The sequence below is a fragment of the Mytilus californianus genome, unplaced genomic scaffold, assembly GCF_021869535.1.
Source record: "Mytilus californianus isolate M0D057914Y unplaced genomic scaffold, xbMytCali1.0.p SCAF_5, whole genome shotgun sequence".
NCBI classification, from domain to species: Eukaryota; Metazoa; Mollusca; class Bivalvia; order Mytilida; family Mytilidae; genus Mytilus; species Mytilus californianus.
The window spans coordinates 80,569,866-80,584,129 of record NW_026262701.1 but is presented as its reverse complement, the minus strand read 5'-3'; the positions used below and the strand labels follow the sequence as shown (position 1 = coordinate 80,584,129).

At 31.7% G+C, this 14,264-nt stretch overlaps 1 protein-coding gene across 1 annotated transcript; it reads left to right on the top strand.

Annotated features, from left to right (window-relative positions):
• The first annotated feature begins 579 nt into the window (after positions 1 to 579).
• Positions 580 to 8,210, top strand: LOC127703138 (uncharacterized). Its single transcript, XM_052207625.1, has 2 exons — positions 580 to 626; positions 7,149 to 8,210. Exon 2 carries the CDS (start codon positions 7,150 to 7,152, stop codon positions 8,167 to 8,169), a length of 1,020 nt encoding a protein of 339 aa, XP_052063585.1. The 5' UTR covers positions 580 to 626; position 7,149; the 3' UTR covers positions 8,170 to 8,210.
• Positions 8,211 to 14,264: the final 6,054 nt, after the last annotated feature.

The following is a 14,264-nucleotide window of genomic DNA, read 5'->3' as shown; positions in this document are numbered from 1 at the left end:
GGAATGCTCAGTGACATTTTAATGTCGAAAAAAGATGACAAAATTGTATTTTTTATCAAGCATACAAATTAACCAATTTTACTTATTTTTGTAATAACACTTGGTTGGCTGTCCAACTTTTACTCGAGCTTGATGAGCATTGCCTCTGATAACTTAGTTCCATGTAAACAAATTAGTTTAACAATCTTTCAAATGCATAAGAATTGAATTATACATGTCCATGCTAATCATTTGAAAATGGTATCACTCATACAATAAGCTGAACTGTAAGCTATTGATACTTATGCTGATGAAATCAAAGGTACAGAGAATGACATACAAAAAAAAGAACTACACATAATACATGGTGTGGTTGAGGTAAGTTAACATTAGTGTAGTAAGAAATAAAATATGAAGACAACATGATAATGTGATTTAGTCAGGAGACAGAGAACCTATTTTTTTTTCTTTTATTGTTTAAATTATCTCTATATATTATTTTGAACAAATTATTTGATTAAAATCATTTGATCCTGCAGTGCAAAATCTAGTTGCAAAAATTACCTCCCCTGCAAACACTTAAAAAAAATAGAACTCTATACGATATTCGGATCGTTTTCCACAAGGACGCCACTGACAGATTTAATGTAAGTTAACAACAAAAAACGTTCTGTTAAATAGTAACAATGAAAAAAATAAAATAGAAAATGAACTACCATAAAATGAAATAATTTTCCTCGCAAAAAAGCAAACGATATGAATTACATGGAGGCTATACAAATTTGTGTAAAATTGGTTCAAAATGTTGCTATTTGAATACATTCCTCACAAACCACCTCATTTTGTGTTACTTGCTGTAAATGTCACTGAAACATGCTTGTTCTCATACATATATGCAGCTAGATCATAATTAATAATTATTTTTTTAATCAAATCGACTGAATGATGCAAAGATTAAAACTTTTGAGTCATGCACTAGGCAAGTTCAAACGGACCTTATTTCGATATAAACATTTAATGCGAATACATCGAGAAGACCGCACATATATGTTCAAAAATCAAGAAGAAGTTTTCCCCCAATTGTTTAAAAAAAGTAGGGTATATCTTTGAACAGGTTTGGACCATTAGCTCAAATTGGTTAAAATATAAGTTTTAGGAAAAATATAACAAAGTGCAAATTGAGTGAAAACTTGCTAACCAAAGGTTGCTTCTATTGACATAGACACACTAACTTTTGAATATGTTTTCTAAATATATACATAAAGAATTACACAATTTGGGTTTGAATACTCCAAACGGGTTATATACTATTTTGGCTGACTGGTCCACACCAGTTTAACGGATTATAATTTTTGTGAAAATAATTTTCCCTCAATTTTGAACAGACATTACTTTTTAATCGTTATATTCACACAATAATAAAATATTTATATTATATCAATAGGCCGGCATGCTACAAAACTTATTTGTGGGAAAAGGTAGATTTTGGTAAATTGTTCCATTGTAAGGACGAAGTGAAACACTATAAAAATTGGCGTAAGAAAAGAGCATTATATTTTGTATGTAGATAAATAAATTTTTTTAAAAATAACACTTTATATGTGATTTCGTGCGTCCGAAACGATTTTCTTCGAAAAAATATAAAGCTAAAGTTGTCTAATACCTGAAAACGCGAGGAACTATATATATATATATATAGTGTTTATTTTGATGTATATTTTATATATAACCAAATGGGACCTAAAAAGAATACTGTAAATTCAGAAAATATTGCGATGTTTTTATTATTGCGAAAAATGCGACAGGATTATAATCGCGATAATTTAAATCTCATTTTGAAATATTTTATATGATATAAACAGGATTTTTCTCAATATCGCAAAAATTAAAATCGCATTTAAGTTTAAAACGGCAAAATCGCAATAATAAATGCACGCAATAATTTCTGAATTTACAGTACTAGTCAAATTCATATAAGGTCAATTTTGCCTGATATATCAATATGCAGCAAAATTTATCCTTTATAGTACATATGCTTGTTTCTCAACCTGTTACATATATACATGGATATGTTAATTTCAGAAACCTGACGTTCAGTGGTTGTCGTTTGTTGATGTGGTTAAGAAGTGTTTCTCGTTTCTCGTTTCTCGTTTTTTATATGGATTAGACCGTTGATTTTCCTGTATGAATGGTTTTACACTAGTCATTTTTGGGGCCCTTTATAGCTTGCTGTTCGGTATGAGCCAAGGTTCCGTGTTGAAGGCCGTACTTTGACCTATATAGCTATAATGGTTTACTTTTACAAATTGTGACTTTGATGGAGAGTTTTCTCATTGGCACTCATACCACATCTTCTTATATCTATGGATATGTTAATGACGACCAATAGAATGTCAGTAGAGAATAAGTTGTAGTTATTAAAAAAGCATATCGGTATATGTCATTTAATCTGCACGGCTCGGATGACCCTTCTTGACCCAAACGAACTGTTTTAACACATGACGTCAACCATTTACATGAACGTTTTTGGGATATGCGGACATTTAATCCACGGATCATGAGAAAGTTCTCTTGTAGGGTATAGAAAGGGGAAAATACGCCTTTAAAAGGTTGGTTCATTACTTTTGAATTTTTTTTTTTTTTTCAGGCTTTTCCCGCTAATTGGATTGAGTGGCTGATCTTTGATTGTGTCTGTTAAATTTATTCACAATTTGGTATATATATAATCGGGACTATTTAGAGCTTGTCATATTGTGTAGACATCTGTCTATTGTTGAATCCTATATCTTGTTAGCTAGATGTTCTTTGGTTGTATTTTCGTTTGGTTGCTGTATTATTGACGTACACGACTGTCTGTATATCCCACATCTTATATAGTTCATATAATTTTAGTTCCGTTTATGTACTTAAACGGTTTATGACAAATCAGATCTTAAAGGGTCATTGAGAACAGATTAATTGCTTTACTTTTTATGCAAGAATATGCACAGAGGAATATTAATAGAAACTGAGATGTGACTTAATTTATATTGTAATGTAAACAGAAAAAAAACGTGGTACTATTAGTTCCCAGAGGCGGATCCAGCCACTTTTAAGGGCGGGTTGGGGTTGCAACCATATGTTTCCTTTCAAAAGCATTGATCGTCCAAAAAAAAAGGGGCCCCCCCCTTGGATCCGCCACTAGTTACATTGTGATAGTGACCTAATACGATATATACGGGGCCAGTTAATTCCATATGGGGTTCGAGCGAATCGTATTAGGTCACTAGCACACTGTGTAACGAATTTATCTTACCGACTATCTGAACATGTGGCATTTAGACTAGTGGCCTATCAAAGTGATCAAGTCCTCAATATAAGGAACCTATTTCCATTGCTCTATACAAAGACAGATGCCAACAATAACAACTTGTTAGTTTTTAATGTGTTTTCTGCATTTATTTCAATCGATCATCATCAATTTCTTTATCTGTTGTCCGGGTGAAACGTTTCAGATTTTTCCGTAATGTCGTGTTGTTTTTATAAAGGGACGTAAAGCCACTAACCATGTATTAAAATAAACCACGCTTGCTAACCCCATATTAAATATACAGGGTCTCCACGCGGTCACATTTAACCAATGATATTCCTAGAAATGTATAGGAGGTAAGATAAATTTCAATAGTTAAGTGTCTCCCTTTCCCCACATTTAAACTGTAATCGGCGACCAATTTTGAAGACCTGTCGCATCTTAACATAGTCTGATTGATCTATAACTTTTAAATTTTTCATGTTTTGGAACATACATAAATGTGAACCTCATTAAACTCGATCCGGAAATGGTCACTAAAAAGGAATAAATATTTTAAAAGTATCCATTAATTTCATTGAGCACAAAACTAATCCAAATAAGATTTTAATGATTTGGATATTCTAAACTTGCATTTATATTTTTACAGGAATACAAAAAACTAATTATCTAGTTTTACTTTAAGACACTGATTTTTAGGTTTACATGGTACACATGTACACAATATCATAAAATGTTCCCAGCTTTAGGAATGAGTGATACTTTTAAAACCTTTAATTTATTTCATATTTTGAACTGATTAAGTTTGAAAACGTATAAATAATGTTTTAAAAAAGTGCAAAATAGTTGTTATTTAATCTGTTAACACATGACATAGGCAAAATCTCTATGTTCTCGCTGTGCTATAATCTGGATAATGCACAGCTAAGGTGTGCATTAACTACCTCAGATATACTGCACTGTTCAGAAGTACTCTTGGCTTACAATAACGACATAGTAAATTAATCAATCAACAACTTGAGAAAATACAGAATAAATAAAAACAGGTATGATATAAAAATATTGACAATGAGACAACTGTCCATCAGAGACTAAATGGCGATAATGTAAACAGCTACTAGTAAAGGGGACTGAGCTCAGCAAAGATTTAAACACAAATAGTAAATGAGTTTTCTACAGTTAGCTACAGTGGAGATCACATCTAACCTCTCATTAGAACTGTCAGAATAATCTGTCATAGAACTTTTCTAAACTGTCCTAGAACAGTTCTACCCTAGAACTGTTCTAAGTAGAACTGTCAGAATCAGTTCTAGGTAGAACTGACCAAATCAGTTCTAGGTAGAACTGACCAAATCAGTTCTAGGTAGAACGGTCAGGATCAGTTCTAGGGTAGAACTGTCTAAAACTGTTCTAGGTAGAACTGACCAAATCAGTTCTAGTCGAAGAACTGTAAGCAGAACTGCTGACAGATCTAACCGTAGAACTGTCAGCAGAACTGACTAAATCAGTTCTAACCGTAGAACTGTCAACAGAACTATCTAAAACTGTTCTAGCCGTAGAACTGACCAAACCTGTCAGGATTGTAGAACAGTTCTAAATGAGGTCACTGCAATTTTTTAATAAATAATATATTCTTTTGACTTTTTTATATTTAAGACAAAGAGTTCTTAAAACTGTTCTATGGATAGAACTGATCAAATCAATTCTAGCCGTAGAACTGACCAAATCAGTTCTAATCGTAGAACTGTTCTAGTCGTAAATGTATAACTGTCTAAAACTGTTCTAGGGTAGAACTGTCAGGATCAGTTCTAGGTAGAACTGTCAGGATCAGTTCTAGGTAGAACTGTCTAAATCAGTTCTAGGTAGAACTGACCAAATCAGTTCCAGGTTAGAACTGTTCTAGCTAGAACTGTCTAAAAGGTGTCAGGATGACAGTTCTACATACTGTCCAAGATCAGTTCTCCTGACAGATTCTGACAGATTTGATGAGAGGTTAGAAGTGATCTCCACTGTACAAAAGACCCCGGCATGACAAAATGTGAAACATTTTAAAAGTGAAAACCAACGGCCTGATTTATCTACGTTTTTCGAATTTAAAAAAAAGTGTTGATACGGTTTGACGGGTAGGTTTGTGGCAGAAACTTAAAGCTATAGTGGAACCAAAAAGACAATATTGACCGCTAGAAATCATGGATATGTATAAAGATATCAAATCATGTGTCAAACAAGGAAATTAATTATCTGAGTTTTCAAGTAGTGAAATGGGTGTACGCCAAGGAGAAGATCTATCACCTTTTCCATTTGTAATTTTCTTAAATGACTTGGAAATCTTCTTTACCGAAAATAAAGTTTTTGAACAAAAGAATAATAACTAAAACGAAAATTTCTCTGTAATCCCATAGTTTAATTTCAAGTTTAAATATGCTAGAGTTTTACAATTTTTTTAGCAAAACAAGAATTTGGGAAGAAGTGGTGCTTTTTTTGTTTTGTTAATTATACATTGGTGATCAAATTTATAAAACGGGACAAATAAGTTACCTTGCGATCCGCTGTCATTTGTAGCAGCCATAATTAGAGGCTTTCGTTACTTCTTTGATTTAATGGTACTGTGATTAGTTTCAACGTGGTCCAATATAATTCTTGGTCTAGCACAAGCGACCATATTGGCAGTATATTTCTTACACTATCACATACACACACACACACATAAACACAAACGAAAGTAGAGACAGACAACTCATATGCTTTGGCTTTACTTTTATTATAAAGATGCATTTTCGCAAGCTTTTTTGAAAAACAACAAAAATATAAATGTTGTCCATTCAATACCATATGAACATTTTGTGTTCCTGTATACTCCGTTAAACATGATGTCAAACGTTTGGGAAGTTGAATTATTACATATCAAAAGTGACATATATAACCAAAAGGAAATATTGTGCTAATTTTGATATGTTGACAATTAAAGATCAGTTTATTTGGTTAATGAGTAATGAAAACAAGGATATCTTGTATGAAATGTGTGCTTTCATAAAACAGAATGAAAAATACTCATAATTCATACCATTGTTTGTGTTTTTTGTGTATTTTCTTTTTTCACTCAGAGCATTGGAACAAGTTGTGTTAGAGGCTGCGTCCAAATCCAAATATTATATACAGAAATTTTACACAATATATTACTATGTCCTTTAACCACCTGCCCTTGGTGGCTCCTGCATTTGGATAACTACATATTAATCTTATTTATGTGCATTAGCCACAAGGAGGACTATAATATAGTAATTCTTTTTAAGTATTAGTTTATGCTTGTGTTGTAAAGTGTTTAAGTTTTCATATTTCTGTGTATTGGCTTGAGTGTCCTTTAAGCACCTGCCCTTGGTGACTCCTGCATATGAACAACAATACTTTTGTTCATATATATCAGTCACGAGGAAGGACTTAACTCAAAAGCCTTTTTCTATAATGGATGTGATGCTGCTTCTGGTGCATGGTCAATAAACACTAAACATACTGGTTTATGTCACTACATGTATTATTAACTCAATTTATATTTCATGTTTTTTGTCAGTTGTATTTCTATTTTTTTATTTTCTTGTGTATTGTCTATTGCAATTGTGTGATAAAAAAATCAATGTACTGATTATGCCTTTAATGGGTCCTCTATTGGAAATAAAATTTATCTTATCTTATCTTATAACCAAAAAGGTGTTTTAACTATTACCACAATAACTTAGCCCAGATGCCTGAATGAGTTGAGTTTTAGGCTTGAGTAGAATTGTATAATTGGCATATAGTTTCGTATATCTAAAGATATGTCGGAAACGCTGATTTGAAGAATTTAACTGAACGACGAAATCAAATGTATTTATTTATTTTTCAGAATGATGAGGGGAAGAGTTGTAATAGGATTGTCGTTTTTCTTTATGGGAGGATTTGTAATGATGCTCATTGTTAGGAACTATCAAACACTGGAGAATGTACAGGACACTCGTGTACTGACAAGTGACGACACTTCCGGTAGTAAAAATGATCCAAAGCCAGTGTGTAAAGTAGATTTTACAAATGTGTATTCAATGGATTTAACAACGTGGCGTAAAAATAATCAAGTATGCAGCGAGTGTCAAAATTTTATAAAAGCAACTCTTAAAACTCCATACGGGAATACTCCGATTTTTGTGTATCCAGCAGCCCAAGATCCATGGGTCTCGGGAATATTAATAAGCAGTGGACACTTCGAAGCAGAGAAATCCAGTATAATGTTTGATTTGTTGAAATCCGATCCAAAATTAAATCTGGTAGACATAGGTGCTAACATTGGAGTTTATACGCTCTCTGCTGCTAAAATGGGGAGAAAGGTTTTGGCCGTGGAGGCTTTAGACAGAAATGTCCGTCACATTTGTACGTCTGTTGCCGAAGGCGGCTTACAGGATAAAGTCACTCTTGTTCATAATGCCATATCCAACAGTAATGGTGTTGTTAATCTAGGAGTAGATAAAAACAATATGGGAGGGACCTTTGTCGATGTAGATTCGGATCATATTAAGAAACTAAAGGAAGGCCGAGCCCAAGGAACATATGGTACTGTTCATACGATAAAAATGGACGATCTTTTAAAAATTCCAGGAATAGAAAACTTTCAAAATGTGGTAGTTAAAATGGACATAGAAGGCTTTGAAGCTAAGGCCATGGAAGGGGCGTCGTTATTTTTCGAAAAAATAAAAATTGTTGGTTTTATCATGGAATGGGAATTCCATAGAAAACAAAAAAGTGCAGATACAATTCTTAAATTCATGAGTAAACACAACTTCATACCACATTCATTGAGCTCGGCAAAACAAAAATTGGACTACACAAAGTCTGACTCGTGGGGCTATGATGTATTATGGTTACCAAAGGGGTAGTTTTCATACATTTGTTTAGGGGAATAAATATTTAATATTAATCAGTTTTATAAGACTATTGTATAAGGCCACATGTATTACGGTATACCGTCTGTTTCTCTATTCGTATTCTCACAAAAAATCAAGGTGTTCTTAACACACAATTAAGAAATTAAGCACAATGTCAAGTTCTATTATCACAAGCTCCCTTTCTATTTGAATTTTGTATGTTTCTTGTCAGAATTATAATAGTTGAACAATTGACAATTTGGAATATGTGTCGCCACAACTCACATTTGAATTATTGGGTACTAGTGTTAACGTTTATTTTGTGAAATGAGCCTTTTTCATGAAGAAAAGCTTCCTGTCGACAATTGAAAAATTGTCTTTCTAGAGTTTTATTAAAATTCGTACAAATCTCAGTATTACTCACATTAAACCTTGACGTTGACCTCTAGCAATCTGTATCACTCATTATTTATATAGTATGTATTTTAGTCCTCTATTTGTTACTTAGAATATAGCAAAGTACTCTCGACCAATGAAATTGTAGGATTGGATGCCTCTTAATTGTGAAGAATGAATGTAAATCATGTTCTTAGTAAGGGATTATCCTATTATTTGGGTCTATTTACAGTTCAAAACAAAGAGTTTCTATAAATGAGTTACAACTGCCCCGAAGCACATTTATCAGATTGAAAGGATTTATCACAGAGTGATTGAAACTGACTAAAAGTTGAATTGTGAAACAAACAAAAATCTCAAAATAAGTTGAAGTTTACTGGTGCAGTAAAATTGGTACCGTGAATGTTATTATGAAAATATCAATAACTTCAAATTACTATAAAATTAAACAATACCAAAGCAATGTAAAATAAAGGAAAAAAAACTTTCAGATAAAAAATAACCTAAATCTTTAGCTTTCCAAAACTTTGATTACTTGATCAGCGGTTGGGGAGAATAGTTATTTCCAATACATGTATTCCGATAAAAAAAAAAAAACAGGAATTTAGTTTTGTACATATTAAAAACTTTTAAGTGCATTATTTTTGAACATTTCCCTGACATATTAAAACAGTATTTGATGTAAAAAGCCGGACCAAATTATTGGTTGTGAAATAAAATTTAGTTGTAACTCAAATGTATAAATTGATTTAAACTGTAAATAAAAAAAGGATAATTCCTCACTAAAATATTACATGATTTACATTCATACTCACAATCAGGAAACATACAATTCCTACCTTTTCTTTCTACTTTTGTGTCACCTAATATCTATAACGCATTTTTTTTAAAATATTTCCCAAATGATAAGAAAGTCCTCATATCACTAAAACTAATCCATAAATGACATGCCGAAAAGGGAAGTCATGCATCAATTATAAACATTGCACTGACAATGAAACTAATTGATATCATTTGAGCCTTGAGCACTTTACAATATTCTAAGTTTGTAAGAGAATGATAATCCCTTACTTCATGATAAGTACTCGCTAACGCTCGTACTTATTCATGAAGAAAGGGATTATCATTCTCTTACATATACTACGTACATAATTTGTGCTCGACAAAAACCAAATCCTGTATTTTGATTGGTTGATTTCTGAGTCTGAGTACGATAATCGTGCTCTAAATTTTCATGACCGTAAGGCCAGATTCAGATGCTATTCTATAGTTCTATAGTCGATTTTGTCGCTACATGCAACACGAGGACTTAAGCACACACTAGTACTATACATGTCATTTTATTTCCAAATTAGGTCCCATATATTTGTAATAAATAATATCTTTCACAAGACAAACATTACTCTTGACAGATTATAGAATATTAAAATCATATAAATAAATATATAAGGATTACTACTCCAGAAATGTGGCAAATGTCTTTTTACTTATGTTATACTTAAAGTACGAGAATTACTAGTCACGCAATAATATATTGCGAGAATAAAGTAGGTTTCCCTACTGCAACAAACACCAAGGAAAGGCGTTGAAGGAACTGCGTGCATTAAAATAAATAATACTGTATCTTACACAGTCATGCTCGTATTTGAAGCAGAGAGAAAAGTCACACTACATTTTAACTTGTAAAAATATATCTAGAACAACATTGAGAATTGTTTAGATTTCTCAGATCATAAGCCATTGTTCTGATTTAGTGCCCGTTCCAAGAAAGGAACTTCATAGATCGTATTCTTACGTCATACATTGATGTTTTCTGTTATATGGAGAATTTGTGTTGGTGGTATATTTTTATAGTTTCTGTATGATTTAAGATTTGGGACGATTCAGAACATGACAAATTGTATAGACAATTTATTGTTGAAGACTCTATGGTGACCTGTATAGCTTATGATCGTGTTGTTGGGTTGCTGTCTCATTGATGTATACTCTGAATGTCCTTTCATTCACTAGTACAATTAAATCAAATGGTTAAAAAAAATACATGTCTACAGTCATATTCAAATGAATAAACAGCTGCGCCCTGCGCATATAAAACGTCCGTCACGAATATTTTGATGCTTAAAGTCTATAACTTCAGTAGCCATTTTTACCAAAATCTTACACACAAAATCACTTTTTACACATGGAAAGTTCAGTACAGTTAACTTCATTAGTCATTTATAATTGCTACCTTGAGCTACATGTAAAGTTAGAGCTCTGTAGTTGTATGAAGGAAAATATAATTAAAGTAATCATACATATAATTTAACGGCTTCCGGTGCATGTTTTCCCCACAGGTCCTGTGTAAAAATACATTTAGACCATAAATGAAATAAATGTACCTGTTAGTTCGGTGGAATAAATTTCTTCTATCAAACATACATCTAAAATAAATTTATTTAGCAGTTAGCAAGTGGAAAGGAATGTCTTCTATCAAACCTTCAATGAAATATTTGAAGCAGTTAGTTCGTTAAGGTGGTACCAAACACCTTGACTAAAATTAATTTGGCTCGTTTAAGTTTCATAAAATTTTTACAAAATATTAACTTTGACACTTTGAAAAAAATGTAAAAATTTCAAATAATTTGAACCACACACTTTATCAGAAAAATTTCATTGGATATATAGCAGTTTAATAATCACTAATTTTGATCATTGAGAAGCTTAATATTTCCTTAACAATAGACTTGATTAAAACGTTCAGCTGATTTTTACAGAGTTACCTCCCTGTAGTGTTATGTACCACCGTAATAGAAATTTCTTCTATCAGACCTACATTTAGATCTAAAATGAAACAAAATTGTAGCTTTTAGTTCGTTGGAAGAAATTTCTTCTAACAGAAATAGACATAAAATGAAATAATTACGACAGTTAGTAAGTTGGAAGAAATTTCTTCTATATCAGACCATTATCAGATACATGTATCTTTAATTTCGTTGGAAGAAATTTCTTCCATCAAACTAAGACTTTAAAAAATGAAAAACATGGAGAAGTTAGTTCGTTGGAAAAAGTCTTCTATCAAACCAATAAGAAATTCCATGAATGTTTTCCAAAGTTATTAATGTCTGAAAAAGGGTAATTAAAAGAAATAATAACTCCAGAGTCTATCTAAATACTGCATACCAAATAGCATTGACCTATCATTATTGGTTCACCTTAAACCGACCTTATCACAAACTAATACATGTAAACTTAGCAAAATACATAACTAGTAAATACATATGAATAAAAAAAAATACACATTTTAGTAAGCTATGAACATGAATTGTACAGTACATGCGAATCTATAAAGCCATGTTTACGAAATAAAAGTACATTTATGTCTGGTACTTTGAGGTCTGGTAATATTCTTTAATCAACCTAACTACTGTTTAAATACACTCTTTCATTCATAAGAAATGAAGCAAACCTTCTATTGCAGTCCCTGAAATTAAAAAAAAAAAAAAGACAAACGAAAACTATACAAAACTGTCGGAAATTAATATGCATACATCGAATTCCGTTTATTTTTTTTTTATATAAAGTCATACTTTTTTTTTTAATATCTCTAAAGATCAACCAAAAGCACCAGAAATATGATATTTTTACCAGGATGAAAGGATTTAATAAACTAAGGAATATATAAATAGAAAATATAAATTCTAAAAATTACAATGTAATAATAGTTAACAATGTCAGAAAAAAAACCTTTTAGAACTATAAATAATTATTGAATACACTAGTTATCTGAAGACTATTCAAATATAGTATCCTTTTTTCAAATACAATAGCGTTCATAGGATTAAAGTAATGGTAAATAAATACTGACCAGATTAACTCTAGAACCCTGTAAATGCTTTTTAATCCAAAACAGTCCAAAATATCATATTGAGACATATAAACTGTCACAGATTAGTAGTATATGTTTGTGTAGTACTAGAAGTGTTAGGAAAGGGATTTAAATACTGTACTGATGTTAAATAACAATACCAATACAAGATTTAAGTGTGGACTTTCTCAAAATGCAATTGCATTGAAAAATATCTAGGTGTAGTATAGTTTACCATTTTGTGGTGTGTTTGGTACAATATAGCGAACAGTTAACGTCCACTTAAAATTTTGAGACTTGAATGGGCATTTCATTGATTATTAATATAGGTATATGCATTTTATTGATTTAGGAGTGCAAACAAAACTTTCAAAAAAATAAATAAAATTGGTAAAGAATGGGAATGATGGATTTTAAATACACAAGCCTTAATATACTTTGAATGATATGAGTAGAATATGTCTAATAGTCAAATAACTCAGTTTGTCACTCCACAAGTCAAGCACACAGTTACACAATTTGATTTAATTCGTGACTTGGATGTCTCCTCAATGTTTCGATAGCCCTAAATGTGTTTAAACGTCCGATTGCGTGTTCAACAAATATAATTGAATTTGGAACATTCCGTAAATTTAAACAAAATTCAAATTGTCGAATAACCTCTGTGATTACGGACATTATGTACATAACAAATTTATTAATTTTGTAAAACATGTTTACTTCCGTACTCCTAACAACACAATTATTATATTTAAATTTACCTGTGTACGTTGTTTTATTTAACGCCATTTTGTCCCAGGTAAGAGTTGTCTTATTGACACTCTTCCTACATCTTTTTTATTACTACCTGTAACGTCTATGTTATAAAGGCGCCAACGTTTTAATATTGTATTTATATTGTGTCATAGAGCAAACTTATTCGTTCCGTGTATGTTTTCTTGTTTTTGTTTAAATGTCTTTTTGATCGAGTTAAGCCATTTCAATTGATATTTTAGAGTGTGTCTTTTTATGTTGTAATGTTACACTACTGTCTCAGGTTAGGGTGAAGGTTGGAGCCTGTTAAAACGTTTAAACCCGCTGCATTTGTATGCACCTGTCCTAAGTCAGGAGCTTGTTGTTCAGTGGTTGTCGTATGTTTGTGTGGTTCATAGGTGTTTCTCGGTGTTTTTTTATATAGATTAGACAGTTGGTTTTCCTGTTTGAATTGTTTTACACTAGTCATTTTGGGGCCCTTTATAGCTTGCTGTTCGGTGTGAACCAAGGCTCCGTGTTGAAGGCCTAGCTTTGACCTATTATTGTTAACTTTTTATACATTGCATGTGACTTGGATGGAGAGTTGTCTTATTGGCACTCATACCACATCTTATTTATTGTACATGAACAGTGATTTTAAATGTGTAGAAAGACATGCTCATTTGATTTTTGTAACAAATGATGTAGTTATTTTCAATGTTCAATTTTTGTATACAGCTGTCATTACTTAAATTGATTAATCAGCATGCGTTCATGTATACATTTACTTCCCCATAACACTATTGTATTTCAATGCATTAATATTTTGAGTGTCTCTGAGAACAGGAATTGCAATTATATATTCTTTTGAACATTTTTTTTGTTTTTAAAATTAGAAAATGTAAAGTGGACATATCCTTCGATCGCACAGATCATTCTTATTCTGTCTGTGCAAAGGTGGGATGCCTTTTTTTCAAATGAATTATTTGCTTGTCAAACAGTTTTTTTTTTATTAAAGTTTAAAGTTGTGTGACCCGAAAATACCCTTCCCCAGAATATGACAAAAACAATCCATTATGTTCAGCAACACTTCTTTTTACTGTTTGATGCCAAAATGTCAGGTATATTCATG